Source organism: Erythrolamprus reginae, chromosome 2 (assembly GCF_031021105.1).
Source record: "Erythrolamprus reginae isolate rEryReg1 chromosome 2, rEryReg1.hap1, whole genome shotgun sequence".
NCBI classification, from domain to species: domain Eukaryota; kingdom Metazoa; phylum Chordata; class Lepidosauria; order Squamata; family Dipsadidae; genus Erythrolamprus; species Erythrolamprus reginae.
In genome coordinates this window covers 148,413,677-148,431,509 of record NC_091951.1, presented here as the reverse complement: position 1 = coordinate 148,431,509, position 17,833 = coordinate 148,413,677, and the positions used below count along the sequence as shown (strand labels likewise).

Below are 17,833 nucleotides of genomic sequence, written 5' to 3'. Positions count from 1 at the left end.
TTCACTTCAGGGTGAACGTTTATGTCATAATGAAACAGGGGTTTTATTATGGAACAAAAATATGGGTGTTGACTTTAAATTTAGGACATAGCGTATGCTAGGAATGGGTTTCGTCTACTTACAACTGACAGCAGATGCTGTGGTAGAAGTATGTGTTTTGTTTTGTTTTGTTTTGTTTTTCTTCTTTCTTTTTCTTTCTCCCTCTCTGACAAGGGATGACGGCTGCTGGTAAGTTGTATCTTGAAGAGCAGAATGGTGTCTTTATGGGGGGATAGCAGCTGTGCTGTGTAATATTTTGTCCTTTTGCTGGTATGATTTAAGAAGTGTAATACATATGGTTATAGTTAGATTGCTGGTAGAGCGAAAAGATTATTGCAAGAGGTGTAGGGAAGTCTAACTGATATTTTTTAATTCTTGAGAAATAGAGCTTTTGATAAATGTGATTAATAATCGAAGATAGAGGTTTCGGGTGAGCAGATGGTAAGTACTAAGGTTTTTTTTTTTTTTTGTTTGATGAATAGGAGTTGAGACTGTATGTGTAGGGTTTATAGTATTGCTTGTTTAAGACAAGGAATGTGAGAATGTGAGGCTGTCTTGAAGTTAAGTGGGTTGACAGGCTGTGTTTTCTTTTTGAGGAGGTAAGTTGTTAATTGTTGAGGGGCTATTATTGTTCCTGGGATAGTTTGGTGCAGTAGGTTTGAAGGAGAATTAATTTATTATAGCAGGCTTGGTTTATAAGCAGCTGGAGATAAGGGGATTTGTGGATATTTGTTATGTGAGAGAGTAGAGAATTTAAATATTGTATTGGGATAGATGGCATGTGTTTAATACACAGGTGAAAGGTTTGCAGTTCTGTGGCTGAGTTGTTACGTATATTCAGAGGTTGAGGATGAGAAAGAGTTATAATGGGTTTTTTTTTAATGGCTTGATGTGGCAGTTGGAGGGAATTCCGTATTGGTGAATTCCAAGATTAGTGTATAGATGTGGGTATGAAAGAGGTTTTTTTCCTATGTATAGTAGTGTGTATGTTTTACATATGATGAACTGGAGTCCAGTATTGAGGAAAGTAACTGGCTATTTTTGATGTTTTTTGATATAAGTGTTTATCTTGGTTTGAATCAGAGAACTGAGATGGAATGTCAAGCCTACTAAATTACTAGTAATTACTTATTAAGTTAAAGTAAAAGCTAACACTGTATCTCTAAAACAACCTAGTTAAGATACATAGCAGGAATTGGATTTTTTTTTAACAATTGCCTTTTATATCTGTTGGAGGTAATAGTCTCTGATTGTATGCCCATAAGAAAATTGCTAGCTGGGAGATTTTGAAGGATATCTTGAGATTCAAGATGAGGGGAATCATATTTTTATTTTATTGTAAAAAGCTTTGATTATGAATTATGAATTGTACACCAATCTATTAAATGAAATAAAGTACTGGTAGGGAGTCTTGTGGTGTTATGAAATGAAAATATTTAATTGTTGCTGTGACAATTGTTGCTGGATTTTACAATGCTCGTAAGGAAGCTAAACATTTTAGGAAAAATTTCACAATTGAGTAGAATTCGATGATAGATACTTGTTTTCTGGATTAAAATCTGTGGCATCATTGAATACAGCTGAGAAGCTCGTGTAGATTTAGATAAATTGGTTCTGTGACAATAGATTTTTGCACTGTATGGTAACGTATTTCTGGATTTGGCTCTGTTTTAAGGGAAGAGAAAGTTGTTTATGAGTGTATGAATGTTGATTGTGCAACATTTTTTTCTTTTACATATTATTTTCTCTGGTTTGTAATGTGGTTTGTAATCTGAGAGAATGCAGGGAAGTGTGGTTGTTTTGTACAGTATGGTATAAGTAGTGTTTATACATATGTTTGGGATGGTGGTTCTGTGTTTTTTATATTGTTTATTGATGAAGAAATACTCCTATGTGAAAACTGTTAGAAGATATGATGTGGGATGATACGTATGAGGATGCTGGAATGAAGCCAGCGATTACATAGTGGAGCGGTTTGCCTGTTGTCATTTTTATGAATTGGTAGAGAGCTGTTTGCTGAAGAAAGGGGGTTGGATTAGATGACCTTTGAGGTCCCTTCCAACTCTGGCTGTTATAATAGTAGTGCTGGTATTTGGGTTGTTTGTGGTAGTAAATGTTGGGTTAGCTACAGAATGTAATAAAAAGTGTATAGCTATATTAGATAAACCTGTTGTGATTTAGAAGACAGGTAGTTTTGATAGTTTTGGATTGATGATTTCCTGTGGTGAAGGAAGGTGTTAGAGGATGAAGACATTTGAATGGATTAGTATAGACTGGTGTCTGTTTATAGTATAATTTTGTTTAGCTGCTAGTAAGTGAACTGGGAAAGGTTTTGTGAAAGGGGGTTGCTTTACAAATGTAACAAAATTGGATAGAATAGATTTAACAAGCAGTGGTAGTAAGCAATGTATGTGATAAGTAGGGGTTTTTATATGCTGTCTGGAATAAGCTGAATGATCGGTGTGACTGATTATAAGAAATGCCTGTATAAGATGTGGATTATTGAGTAAAGATGAGGTGCTGTAAAAGAGGCAGTAGGGAAAAAGAAGGTCAAATAATTTAACTTAGTGTGAGAAATATGTTGGACATATGCATGAAAGGATGCATAACTGTTTTTCATTCATTGTGAAAGAAAGTTTGTTTTTGATTGAGTGTGAATGAGTGTATATACTAAAACATGGATATTGGAATAACATAAATAAGGGAATACAGTGGTTGGGATGAATAACCTGATACTGTTATTAACAAAAGTAAATCTGGTGTACCTGGTGAAGAAGGTACTCCAGGACAAACTGATATTAGTAGTAGTCAGCCCTGCTGGCTTTAGTGGTGTTGCTGGGTTTTTTTTTTGTTTTGAATTACTTGGTTTTCCTGTTGACCAGGAATCTCCAGGCGAGCCTGGTGAACCTGGTTAAACAGGGCCTCAAGGTTTTTGTGGTTCAATAGGTTTTTTTTGGAGAATCTGGATCTTGTGATCCAGGGTCTTATGGCAAATATGGTGGTACAAGGTTTAGGTGGTGCTATTAGTCCCCACTGGTGAACCTGGTCTGATGGGTCTATGAGGTCTTCCAGGACAATTTGGAAGCCCAGGTCTAGGTCTTCTTGGTTCAACTGGACCTGATGGTTGCCCTGGTCCAGCTGATCCAGCTGGTCCACAAGGTGAACCTGGTAATATTGAATTCCCAGGACCAAAGGGTCTTTAATGGTGAACTTGGAAAATCTGGAGAGGAGAGTATTTCTGGATCTCAGTGTACTGTTTGAATTCAAAGGAATGAGAGGACTAATTGTAGTAGGTAACCTGCTGGCTGGTTATTTCAGTGAATAGAGGAAAAAAAAAAAATGCCAGCAGTTGAGATATGTATTTGGGTAAGAATTGAATCCTTTAAGTGGATGGGTGAAAGCATTTTCATTTGTAATGATAAATACTTAAGATAAGAGTGAATATAATAGTAAAATAAATATGCCTTGGTATGGAAAAGTATATGTATATTAATAATGTATATTAATAATGATAGAGGTACACATTTTATGGTCTATTTAGTAGAATAGGGAACTGAAAAGGATTCCCTTCTGTCTGAGTATATTTGGCAAAGGCTGGGGAGAAAATTGAATCCCAGAAGCAGTATAAAGTTATAACAACTTTGAAACGTTTACCTTTAGCATTTGTATGTGTATAAATGTTTGTGCAATGTATATTTAAATGTGTAATACTGGAACGAGATGCACTGAGATGCTAAATTGTCTCTGAAACAACTAAAAGAACTTGTCCCAGTTTTTTCTCGTTTAAGGTCTGACGGGCTGGTGGCTTATTTACAAGTGCATAATTTTAAGAGTGAGGACTGATTCCTGAGTGAAAACCTTTTAAACACAACTGGAAGCTTATTTGGGACTGTCCATTGAAAAGACTGATAATGATTGAAATGACTGTGCATGCCATGGACACATATGAAGGGTTTTATGCCTGAAGGAATGGACTTTGTCAGTTTATCAGTGTCTCCCGGAAGCAGAGTGAGAGAAAGAAGGACTGAGAAACCTTTTAATGTTTTTTTCATAAATGGAACTTTGGAGGGTGGATTTGTGAATCTGGATAGGAATGTTTTATTTTGCCATTGTCATTTTTATATTTGAATAAGTCACATTTATGTTGTGTAAATTTGTGGATGTAAGCCCCTGAATTCAGAGTGTTAGTGTATACAATACTATCACATATACACATGACATGCAACTATACGCTGGGGGGGCCTAGTACACATAATACATAGCAGCATGAATGTGATAATAAAGTTGGTGATTGTTTTGTGGAATATGATACTATACACAAAGGGGATGGGATCAGAGGCTGTGTTATCTAATCACCTGGTGATAGGATAGCAGCTCTGTTGCCATACCGGACATGATCATTTGTATACACAAACATAATCACTAGTATTAATTGACCCAGATTTGAAAACTGGAAATATGACTCAGATCCACTAGCTATGAAGTGGAAGTTATTTATAAGTAATATTTTTATAAATATAGATTACACACCTTTGTATGAGAAGTGAAGGATTATAGAAGAAGAATCATTATTGCTATATCATGAAACAAAAACACCTTCCAAACTGGTATTTTTATACAATGTAGCCTTAGCAAAACTGTGCAATAAGCTATGTGAATGAAATGAGACGAAGTTAAACAAGGGAGATGGGAGACACATTAGGAAAAGGGGAATTAACATATCCAGATACAATGTATATATATGTCCCCTATTGTTTGAAGAAGTTAAGATTGTTATGAAATCTAACTTGCAAGGGTGATTACTTGGGATGCCCTAAATGGACAGAGTAAAATATGCCTGGTGATTGTAGGGAAATATGTTACCAGCTAATTAGTATGTAACATATAGGCAAGAGGTGTGAACACAATTATCCATAGAGTTGCTGGAAAGGGAAAAAAGCTGAAGCCCTAAGACAAGTGGGGTTTTATTTGGTGACTTATATGTTCATGCTTATGCATTCTTGTAACTGGATGAGATGAGCCCTGCACAATAGACAAATCTAACATTTATGGAGGTAACATTTTTTTTGTAAACAAATGGGTCATTTGTGAAAAGGTAACTGAGCAGAAAAAATCATTCTACACTATAACATGATAGTCATGTATTAGCAGGCATTACAATAGAGAAAGGTGAAGTGAAAGAAACATTACATAAACATGTCCCAGAAGGTGGAGAAATGGTATATGTACCCCATTATAAGCATATACCAAGATAATGGTTTATTTAGAGGCCTATCTTTACAAAAATTGTTTGATCAAGGCCCGGAGAATAGAATGTAATTGGTGACATATCCCACACTTATGGATAAGATACAAGGAGCAGTAAGGTGGGAGTAGTATAAACATATAAGATGATTTGTTGAGTATACGTCCCTGGTATGCCTTAAGGAACTCAACTTAAGCAAATGAGGTATTGTACCTGTGCAATAGAAAGGGAGATAATGAATCGATAATGTAAAATAGAGTGACCATAAAGACATATGGATATAGCCATGGGAGATGAGTTATTCAAGTAGAAATAAAGCACAAGGAACTGTAGTTAAGAGTAGAATCATATAATGCTGCATCTAGTGACATATGGAACACCCCAACTTTTGGTTGCCAGACTCATTTGTAGGAGTTATTATAAGCATTGTATTATGTATTTGTATTAAATGTATTCCTTGTTGTATTAACTGTGGGACAGTCCTATGGAAGAAAATGTGTAAAAGAGGGAAAAAGATAGGGGTTGTTAATGACCTTACCTCCAATAGGGAGGTTCGCATTATGATGCAGGATATCTAACTGCTGTGAATCATCTGACTGTTGTAAAACATCAGTCGGATGGAAAGAGGAGTAGGGATTGTAAAGAGTATATAAACAATGTATAAGCAATATACTTAAAAACTTATAGTCTACAAATGTATTCTAGAGGACATTGTACTTTTCACCTCTGGCACCCTTGGTCAGTAAGGAAGTTGCGAAAGATGGAGAAAAACATGTTTATTGCAAACCAGTCTGCTGACAAAGTTAGTTATGAGCCAAAGAGATCAGGGTGACCGAAAAACAAATATGATGGATGATTCTGAGGAAAAGTTGGGAATAACATTAAGAAATAGGAAGTTGGCTGAAAATGATATGTCCATATATGGACAGGAGGAAGGGGGTGTAAATTAGACATGAAACTCCTATAAAAGATGGTTCTTGAAGTTAGGTACTTTACCTTTTTAAGTACACCTTTTGAGTGTCTTCAATTGGTCCTGATATGATACAGTGGTATCATATTGGTGTCTTTATGTTATGTGTTGATATATGTTATGTGTTGATATATGTTATGTTTAATAAATGTTTCTATGATATATATATCATGTGGTCTTTTAGCTTTTATTCTCATGGTCTGGGGAATTTTTTTAACACCTGGAAACAAGTTTGAACATTTCTGCACACAATGGAATGAAAATTGAACTGAAAAAATTAATCCTTATTGGTTTATTTTGCACATAAATGTGCCTCCCCCCCGTTTTTGTGAAAGTTTTTTCAATTTATGGATAGTTTTGCTTGCAAAATCCATTCTATTTTACTAAAGTTGGTGTGGGATTGGTAGCTTCTACCTTTCTGAACATAATGATATGAAAATTGAACTGAAAAAAATGATCCTTATTGGTTTATTTTGCTCATAAATGGGCCCCCATGCTTATACTCAAATAGGCTTATACTCGAGTAGGCTTATACTCGAGTATAAAATGATATGGTCTTATATTCAAAAATAAACCAATAAGAATCATTTTTTTTCAGTTCATTTCTATTTTTCTTATGTTTAGGATTGTTCAATTTAGTATATCAAAACTTTTGAGTTTATTGATAATTTTGCCTGCAAAATGCATTCTATTTTACTATTCTATTTTGGTGTGGGATTGGTAGCTTGAACCTTTCTGAACATAATGATATGAAAATTAAACTGAAAAAATGATCCTTATTGGTTTATTTTGCTCATAAATGGGCCCCCATGCTTATACTCAAATAGGCTTATACTCGAGTAGGCTTATACTCGAGTATAAAACAATAAACCAATAAGAGTCATTTTTTTCAGTTCATTTATATTTTTCTTATGTTCAGGATTGTTCAATTTAGTATATCAAACCTTTTGGGGGGAAATTCCTTAGGGATTTGTAGCCTTAAAAAATATAAATTGACACGAAATTCAAAAAGGAGGTGGGGAGGGGCTTTTTGATCAAAATAAAAATATAAGTCTCAATTTTTCCAGTTCAATTTTCATATCATTATGTTCATAAATGTTCAAACTAGTTTTCCAGTGGAAAAAGTTTTCAAAAAGACCAAATTCAAGTACCTAAAAAAAATCATTTTGATCCAGGTCTATATGACCCGAACAGAGTAAACGTGACTTTTTTTTTGCCAAGAAAAAAAATTTTTCCCCACCCCCACAAATATTTTTTTGATGATCATCATTGTTAAATTGAGTAAATGAATGCCTAAGGTTTTAAAGAATATTTCGGATTTGGAGCATAAAAAAATAAAAAGTGAAAATGGTTGCAAGCAGCCAAGGGGGGGGGGGAGGCCTTATTTCTGATTTTAAAAAACAGTAAGAATCATTTTTTTCAGTTCCTTTATATTTTTCTTATATTCAGAAATGTTCAAGCTACCAATCCCACACCAACTCCAGTAAAATAGAATGCATTTTGCAAGCAAAACTATCCATAAATTGAAAAAAACTTTCACAAAAACGGGGGGGAGGCACATTTATGTGCAAAATAAACCAATAAGGATTATTTTTTTTCAGTTCAATTTTCATTCCATTGTGTGCAGAAATGTTCAAACTTGTTTCCAGATGAAAAAAGCTTTCAGAAAGACCAAATATAAGTATCTAAAATGATCAATTTGCAGTCCGGGTCAAATAGACCTGGGAACATAACATTAGGGAGTTTTTTTGCCCAGCAAAAACTAAGCCCCCCACCCCCAAAAAAATTCTCATAGAGAGAACCCCTGAAATGATGAAAAGTCATGAAATTTCAAGTTTCAGATATGCAGGGAAAATGTTTTACAGGGGACTCAAACTTGGTTTCGGGTCACATACGACCCGAACAGAACAGCAGGGTTAAAAGTTATGCAGGGATAATATTTGGAAAAACATGCAGCCACCTACCTGAAAATTGGAGAGGATTAGTGACCTCTGTTATTTTTAGCCAAATTCTGTTGGAAAATGAAGGTGTTGCAAACACTCTCAAACTTCTTATTGGAGTTCAATAGCAAAGGGGTTTTTTTATAGCTCAACTTAGTTTTTCTATGAATCCCAAATCTATTTTTATATGTACCGAGAGCTTATGCACCAGAGACAAATTCCTTATGTGTCCAATCACACTTGACCAAGAAAGAATTCTATTCCATTCTTTTCTAAAAATTGCAAACTTGCCTGGATGCCTTCTTTGCCTATTGAATCTGCACTTTGATCTCAATCAGGAGCTATTCACCCAGGCCCATCACACAATGTTGTATCCACGAAAGTTATTGTTTTTTCTGAGAGCACGCCCATCCAAGAACACAGCATTCCATGTAGTAATGTGTGTCGGGTTATAATCTTGTCAGCAACTCTTTCCCGCCTTTTCCCTGTTCACGAGAATTAATGTTTCCATCTGTCTGAATGTATCTCTGCTGCTTCTTGAGCACCACTGTAGAATGTTCTTCTCTTCCTTTCTCTTTCTCCTACTTTCCGGTATGACTGCAGTGATGGGGACTCTGGAGTCCAGAGGAGTGCTGAGGAAAATGAGTGATATGCTGGAGACAATGGTGAAGAGGATGGAAGTGCTAGCCAGGCTGGAGAATAGCACAGACTTCCGGAAAGGGGAAGAAGCCCATTTCCCAATGGACAGGTCAGTACCTATGGACTGAACAGTTGATCTGGCATTCCCTAGTGCAGTGATGGCGAACCTATGGTATATATGGCGCACAGAGCCATATCTAGACATATCAAGCCGTTGCCATAGCTCAGCTCACCTGGAGGCTCTGGGAGGGCAATTTAGGTTTCCAGAGGGCCTTGGGGGGAGGGAAAGCCTCTGGAGTCTGGTGAGGGCAAAAAACAGGCCTATTAGGCCTACTGGAAGTTGGGAGATGGGTTGTTTCCAGCTTCCAGAGGGCTTCTGCAGGGGTGGGAGAGGCTGATTTCGCCCTCCCCAAACATTGAGTTATGGGTGTGGGCCAGTATGCACCGGTCGTGAAAATGAAGCTGTGTATGCAGCTCTGCATCTTTGGCATGGTTGTACATCCCAGCAACAGAGTCGGGCTTCTCCGGGTCCCGTCGACTAAACAATGTCGTCTGGCAGGACCCAGGGGAAGAGCCTTCTCTGTGGCGGCCCTTGTCCTCTGGAACCAACTCCCCCCAGAGATTAGGACTGCCCCCACCCTCCTCGCCTTTCCTAAGTCATTAAAAACTCATCTTTGCCGCCAGACATGGGGAAATTAACACACACACCAATTGTCAAAGTTGGTGTATGGTTTGATTGGATTGCATACAAATCTAATAAATAAATAAATAAATTGTGTGATTATTGAGTGATTATTTTATTATAAGGGTTTTAAATTGTATTTTTAAAAATTGGATTTGTACACTGTTTATGTACAGAATAATAATAATAATAATAATAATAATAATAATAATAATAATAATAATAATAATAATAATAATAATAATAATAATATTTGTATGCCGCCCCTCTCCGTAGACTCGTATGATTATGATTATGATTATGATTATGATTATGATTATGATTATGATTATGATTATGATTATGATTATGATTATGATTATGATTATGATTATGATTATGATTATGATTATGATTATGATTATGATTATGATTATGATTATGATTATGATTATGATTATGATTATGATTATGATTATGATTATGATTATGATTTTGCTACTGTGCATGTGCAGGAAGCAAAATCTCACGAGGGGACGTGTGCGCGAGAAATTTTGGCGATTTTTTTACTTCTGCACATGCGCAAAAGCAAAAAAATCACCAAAATTTCACATGCATGTCCTCTCGCAAGATTTTGCTTCCTGTGCATGTGCAGAAGCCAATTCTTGCTGGGACATGCACGCATGCATGCTGGTGACCTGAAGCTGCACACACATCTCACCAATAGCGGTGGTAAGTAGCAACCTCTGCCTGATGTGGGCACTCATACACGTGTGATAGTGTGCATGCATGTGCTTTTGGCACCCGAGGGAGAAAAGGTTCACCATCACTGTCCTAGTGTCTATCCAATGTCTTCTAGATTTCAGGACTGAGATTGATCCATCCCTCTACATAGGATTGAACTGCATGAAGGATGAACATTTATGTTTGCATGACTCAAATTTCTTGCTACAATTAGATGCCTAAATCATTATGTGGAGTACAGAATACAGCTATGTTCTCTTCAGGCACTAATTAATTAACCAACCACGTGAATTGGGTTCATTGATTGTGAGTTCCAGTCCTGCCTTAGTTATGAAACCTTGGACCAGTCACAGTCTCTCACCTCACAGGGCTGTTGTAGAAAAAATAGGAGGAGGAAGGTATGTTCACCACCTTGAGTTATTTGTAAAAATAATAAAGGGGGAATATAACAATATGTGAAGCAAAAATAAATAAAGCTCTTTGGGGCTTAGCATGATGACCTGATACAATATGATTTAGCTTAGTCACTGTGGTTTGGAACCATGTTTATGTTCAGCTTATTATGTACATGCAATTTATGAATCTCTGCTCATTGGGTAGTTCAGCCGATATATCAAAAAGAGAAGAAAATATAAGGTTACGTTTGAGGTCAAAATGCAACATTGGGCTGCAGGTACCATATCGCCCATGTGTTCCTTTGCTTGTCCTGGCAAGCAAGATTTCAACATGGTTAACTGCAAAATAAAAAAGGGAAAGAGAAAACAGAAGCTTCAAAAGACATTGTTAGGAGAAACAAATTACATACTATTTTCTGGGGTTTGTGTGTGTGTGTTTGTGTCTCTGTGTGTAAAACTTCTATAGCTTGAAAGATTCCACAATTCTAGGGTTTGTTACATGTGGTTTCAGTAAAAAAAAATTGTACTTTAACCATTTAGAGTATCTGATCCAGAATTTAGCTCTGTAAACTCTCTGATGGTATCCAGAAAAAGGAGGAAATTAGAAGAATCTTGAAATGAATAATAACTACTATGTAAAAATATATTTAGAGCAATGATGGGAAGTATAATCTAGGGTTTTTTTTTAGCAAGGGTAGTAATGACAATTACTTTGTATGATGGATTGGCTGTTCATTTTTTAAACACAGAGTTCTAATTTTATTTGAACTTGATGTAGCTCTTGAGAACATGGAAGATTAAGTTCTGATGACTGTTAACAATGGAAATAACATTTTTTTAAAGTTAGGCATTGTTATGGAACAAAGTTAATATTCAGAGTAATTAATACTACAACAGCTTAGCCAAAGAAATCTCCCTGTTCTCTTATTTTCTCATTTATTACCATCAAAGCATTATGTATATCCAGATGATATATTTTACTTGCTGACTTAGACTGAGCATAGTGGCTGCAATTCTGCAAATTAGTGGAGCTTAAACACCACAGAAATGAATGGGATTTGATTTGTAACGATCTTCTTGGTTTTGGTGGAATTTAGATGCATCTCTTTTCTCATTATGTAAAATTTAGGTTTTCAGAGATATGAGAGTTACTGTAGAACTGTAATTGTCCATGGTTTGGATTAATCTATCTCTGACTGTATCTATGTGTAGTCTCCTCACACATTCTAACCTTCCTGTTTCTGCAGGGTTTTATAACACAGTATAAAATTCAGGTTAACTCTTAGCTAGTGATACTTTATTATTTGTATCCTCCTCTTAGTCCATCTTATGAGATAACATTGTGGCATAATACAATTTTGTGTTTTTGCATTCTTTTTAAGATTTAAAATTACTGCTAAAATTAGAATCTATTAGCCCTTTCAAGAAATAATATATGATTATAAAGTGTATGATTATAGAAAACAGTGCAAACATAGATCTGGAGCTCAGTTCCTATAACTGTATATATGAGCGTAGCTGGTAGGCTTCATAATGTAGAGTAGTAATGCTCCAAATTGATGTATTAATCATCAAAGATCCACACCTATAAATTTATCTCAGATGTTATGCAATTATCAATAGTATCAGAGGTGAAAATGGACATCACCTGTTTGATATTGAATATTCAACAGATATTGGAAATCAAGGTTTTATGTGATTGGTAGACTTCTACTGTATCTGTGAACCCAAAGGATTGAAAGTAAAATTGCTTCATGCTGTGTTGATAAGCTGTTTTATTTTTATTTATTTATTTATTTATTTTATTTTATTTATTTATTTAATTTGTATGCCGCCCCTCTCCGGAGACTCGGGGCGGCTAACAGCAATAATAAGACAGCGTACAATAATAATCCAATACTAAAAATGATTAAAAACCCATTAATATAAAAACCAAACATACATACATACCATGCATAAAATTGTAAAGACCTAGGGGGAAAGAGTATCTCAATTCCCCCATGCCTCGCGGCAGAGGTGGGTTTTAAGTAGCTTACGAAAGGCAAGGAGGGTGGGGGCAATTCTAATTTCTGGGGGTAGTTGGTTCCAGAGGGCCGGGGCCGCCACAGAGAAGGCTCTTCCCCTGGGTCCCGCCAAGCGGCATTGTTTAGTTGACGGGACCCGGAGAAGACCCACTCTGTGGGACCTAACTGGTCGCTGGGATTCGTGCAGCAGAAGGCAGTCACTGAGATAATCTTGTCCAGTGCCATGAAGTCCATTTGTCATGTCCTTTTCCACATTTAGCTCATTCTGTTTTCTCTCCAGGAATTGCCTTTCTGAGAGAGCAATTCACTGCTTTTCACAGGTGGTCTACTAAGCTCTCACCAAAGAAAGGAGGAAGAGACAATAAAAAGCAAAAGAAGCAGAGGTCGGTTCCTCCTGGTTTGAATCTGTTCGCCTGAACCAGTAGAGGCCTGCTGGTGATGTCATGATGACATCATGGAACCGGTTTGGATGGTGCCAGTTCTTTGAGCAGGCACAGAAGCTGAGTTTCCGGCCCTGTGCATGCAGCCACCATCTTGTTTTTGGCTTTAAAAAAATGTTTTGATTTTTTGCCACTGTCCACATGGCACAGGAGGAAGCAAACTGGCAGTGAGGTAAGTTAGAACCCACCCATGAGGAGAAGTCTTAATTTTGGTTTCATTCCAGCTCAGTAGTCCAATCCCACTTCGAAGAGCAATTTCCTCTTTAATGCAGCTACAGGCTACTTTGAAGATTAAATTAGTAGCAAATAACCGAGTGGCAATGTTGACTAGTGGGTTGCTTTAGCAATCTTTCCTCCTCCTCTTCTTCCCTAACACCTTACACTTTCTTGTAGAAAAGAGAACTGGAGCTTCTGCCATACTTCTTTCCAACCTCAGAAAGGAAACAGATGAGCAATGGAACATATGAAAAATCAATATGAAAAATCAGCACCTGTTTTGGATAATCTTTTAGGGAACTCAATCAATTGCATTGTATTAAGGCACAAACATCATTGAGTTTGCCGAAAGCTAATATGTTTATCTATTCCTCCCCCTAATTTTTTTAAAAATAAGCCATCACTATATCATTCCCCCAGCACCAAAATAAACATTGACTTAAATGTGTTTTTAAGGTGCTGTAATGAATGTGCCTTTAGAACATAAGAAGAGCCATGCTGAATCAGGCCAAAGCCCATCAAGTCCAGCATTCTGTGTCACACAGTGGCCCACCAATTGTACATGGGGATCTTGAGCAGAAAGAGAAGGCAAAACCCTCCCTTTCCCTTGACCCCCAACAAATGGTACTCAAATGAATCCTGCCTGCCTCAACCAACATAGAGGCAGCACATGGATATCCGTTTCAATAACCACCGATACACTTGGCATCCATGAATCTGTCTAATCCTGCCTTGAAACTATCAAGGCTGACAGCTGTCACGACCTCTTCTGGAAATGAATTCTATAAACTAACTACCCTCTTGGTGAAGAAATATTTCCTTTTATTTGTCCTCGCTTTCTTACCTATGAGCTTTAGGGAGTGCCCCCTCGTCCTAGTATTGTGTGATAGAGAAAAGATTTTTTCTCTATCCACCTTTTCTATTCCATGCATGATTTTATGCACTTCGATCAAGTCACCCCTTAAACGCCGTCTTTCAAGGCTGAAGAGATTTGATTTGACTCTTTCAGAGTTATTAGGAGGACAGACTGGTTGACCTTGATCTGAAATTAGACTTTGACAGACTTTTGCTGAATTGCAGGGGTGCTATGGAATGTTTGTAGTGTATACACAGTTCTCCAAAATTTAAAGACTGAGATCGAACAAAGCTACAAAATCCTGGGACTGAGCGTTGCTGGTGAGAAGGTAGTAAAGTTTTGTTTTGTTGCCTTTTGATTCCTGACAATGCCCTAGATTAGTCCCTGCTGTTTCCCCGGCAAGCGTTTTTGGAATGGTTTGCCCTTGCCTTCTTCCTAGGGCTGAGAGTGACTGGCAAAAGGTCACCCATATCAATCACCTGGCTTTGGACTTCAGGTGGGGCTAAAACTCACTGCCTCCTAGTTTCCAGCCAGATGCCTTAATCACAGCATGAAGCTGGCTCACCAGCAAAGTAATGCTGTTAGTATAACCATTAAAATCACATATATGAAAGTTTGTAAGAATTTATATTTCTAATCAGCTGATGTTTATGCAATGGTTTTCAAGTATATTAACGCAGTAAAAATAAAAACGGGACTTCAAGCTCAGCCAGAAAAGCAAAATGAGGTTTTCCAAAAATAAAAGAGGAAAGAGATGAACCTAATTTGACCTTTGGACAGCATCAGTGTTAAATCATGCATGGTCCTCTTGGATGCTCCCTGGATCAAGATTAATTGGAATTGCCGCAACAGCTCTTGACATTTCTTTAGTCAATGTCAGCTTCTTCTCAGAGGGCATTTCAGCTAGATGCAATACTTGGCTGGGCTTAGATTAGAAGCTAAGCAGAGTCAGGCCTGATTAAAACTTGGATTGGAAACTTGCAAGGTGAATGGAAAGTTGAAAAAAAATCTAAAAAATGTTAATGTCTAATTGCTTCCATACCTTTGCCAGGAAAATGTGAGAATACACCAGGAACTAAGCTTAAAGTCCTGTATCTTTGATACTTTTCCCCCCCTAGGATTGCAACACCCTTAAAAAAAGAGTAGGACAATTTGCCTGTCTTTTACAAAAAAAAGCTATTGTAAATAGGATATTTATCTATAAATTTGGAAATCTTCCCTTTCCATTTTTTAATAGAATTATTCCTATTTGCAAGAAACCTAATGTATCAGGTATTCCATACACTTGGTGCTTAGTTAAGGTTTATCCATGGTGCCAGATTGCCCCATCTAAAGTATCCAGGGTCAACCATCTTATTTATTTATTTCAATCTTATAGCCACTCTACTCACTAATGCAACTCTGGGCAGCTGACAAAGATAGTAGCAAGGACTCTGAGATGTTCCAGATGTAAATACCGCAAGCTAGGTTGTGGCCATAATTAGTGTTGGGTGAACCCAACGAAGTTTGGGTTCAGCGAACTCACCCAAACTTTGCTGTGAAGTTCAGGTGAGTTCGCCGAACCCGAACCTGAACAGCAGCAGCGCCTCTGCGGCATCCTTTTCTGTAAAAATAAACAAGGAGGTGGGGAATTCCCCACCTCCTTTTGCTTCCTTTTATTTTTACAGAAAAAGATGCCGCAGCAGCGCTGCAAGCAAAAGGAAGTGGTGAATCCCATGATGGGATTCCAGGGGCGAGGCTTTGACGTCACGGGGACTCCTTCCTCCCCGTTTTGGCCAGCCAGGAAGTAGTCTCCGTGACATCAAAGCCCTGCCCCTGGAATCCCATCATGGGATTTCCCACCTCCTTTTGTTTTCAGTGCCGCAAGCAAAAGGAGGTGGGAAATCCCACGATGGGATTCCCCACTCTCCTCCTGGGTGGTGGTGTTTCACGGTGTTTGAGTGAAAGCCGAACGCCAAACCTGAACTTTACCCGAATTTTTAAAAAGTTCAGGTTCGGCATGCCGAACACTGCAAAGTTCAGCACGAGCCCGAACTTTGCAAGTTTGGTTCACCCAACACTAGCCATAATCAAAATTGTCTTCTTCAACTAATATTTTCTCAGTAGATTAAATTAGATTCCCCTCCATTGATAGAACAGAACCCATTGGCTGCTCTCTGTAGATACTGTATATATTCCAATATATTTGCTGAATGGCAAAAACTCTTCCTTTGCCATAATATCTTCTTTTAATGAACGCCCAGACTTTCACGGCCCACTTCAGAATTAAGTTCCACATGGGCTGATCTTAACTGTCAAACAATTGAGCCCTGTTACTTTCCTACTATGGAAAATAATGCTTAAAAGCGTATGTTAAGTCTTTCTTGGTACAGCTCTTGTGTTACATAAGAACTAAAAAAAAAGCCAATGTGTCTGGATGAAGAAAAATGTGTCGAACTAGAAAAGTTCATTATAAAATGAAAAATGTTGCCATGGACAGAGTGTAGCTTCAAACCATCAGGATTGTTATTTGCCTTTTGAGAATCAAGGATTCAGGTGTTAGGTGTTAATAATGATGTCCAATTTAGAAAAAGAATTCAAATTTAAGATGCAAAATCTTATGTAAAAACAGGGCATAGTGTCAAATTTCTTTATACAACTAATTTGAAATCTGCGAAAGATATGATAGCTTTTTCCTCCTACTTGTCACTGGCTAACTCACTGGAGCTATTTTGACAAACTAACTTGTGGTTTGTTAGTTGCTACTATTTTTGACTTGGACTCATTTTCTATCTGGTACCTTCCTGGAATTAATAGTTATCAAGGAATTATTCCTAATTTTAGATTAGATAGATAAATTATTGGCTGTCTTGTGTCTGTTTTTGGCTGAGTTGAAATCTATCAGTTCTTCTGTTAGCAGACAGAGAGAATCCAAGCCAAACCCTCACTCACACTAAGAATTTGCAGAGTATAGGATATAGTGGATATATTTCTCCAGGTCTTATCAAATGACTGAACATTTCTGCTTTGCCTTTGCTGTGAAACTTTTACTTTCAGGGACCAGGAAATCCGGGACTAGCAAGAAAATTGCAACCCTTTGGATAGTGATAGGATGGTGGTTTTTTGGGTGTTTCTAAATAATTAAAATTGCTGGTCGTTGGTTTCTTCTTCTGGACTTTTGGAGCACAGTAGTCTACAACCATAATCTTTATCCAAGGTGGGTTTTCTGCAGGAGTATAGAGTTCCTTAAATGCAGTTCCCAGATCATTGTTGCTTTCCATTTTCAGCATGTCACCATGAAGAAGAGTGAGACTGGAGCCCAGGGGGAGGGGGGGTCCTGAGCCATCCATTACTTTGCACCGATGCACTGACATCCTAGGTAGAAACATGGCAACAGTCCTAAGGTAGCAGCATGGAACAATTGGGGGGTTTCTGAGTCGAGGCAGTGTTGATGAATGACTATTGCTGCAATTACAATAAGGACAATAAGGAGGGCACTGGAGAAACAGGGCTTCATCCATTCTTTAGAGGATTGTCAAGTGTAGATGGCTACCGGCCCAGTAGCTTTCAAAACTGTTTGTCTTCTGGCATAGCAAAGCCAGTTTAGCGTATTACACAGCAACATTTCTGAGCTCCTCTCTGATTGGATTCACACATCATGCTAAGGCCAAATTGTGTTAATTGT

General features: G+C 37.5%; 1 protein-coding gene across 1 annotated transcript in view; it reads left to right on the top strand.

Moving 5' to 3' along the window:
• The first annotated feature begins 8,799 nt into the window (after positions 1 to 8,799).
• MGAT5B (alpha-1,6-mannosylglycoprotein 6-beta-N-acetylglucosaminyltransferase B) overlaps positions 8,800 to 17,833 on the top strand; it is a 174,670-nt gene continuing 165,636 nt past the window's right edge. Inside the window, exon 1 of the mRNA XM_070739842.1 lies at positions 8,800 to 8,942. Within this exon, the coding sequence (XP_070595943.1) occupies positions 8,800 to 8,942 (143 nt within the window). The remainder of the gene's footprint in view (positions 8,943 to 17,833) is intronic.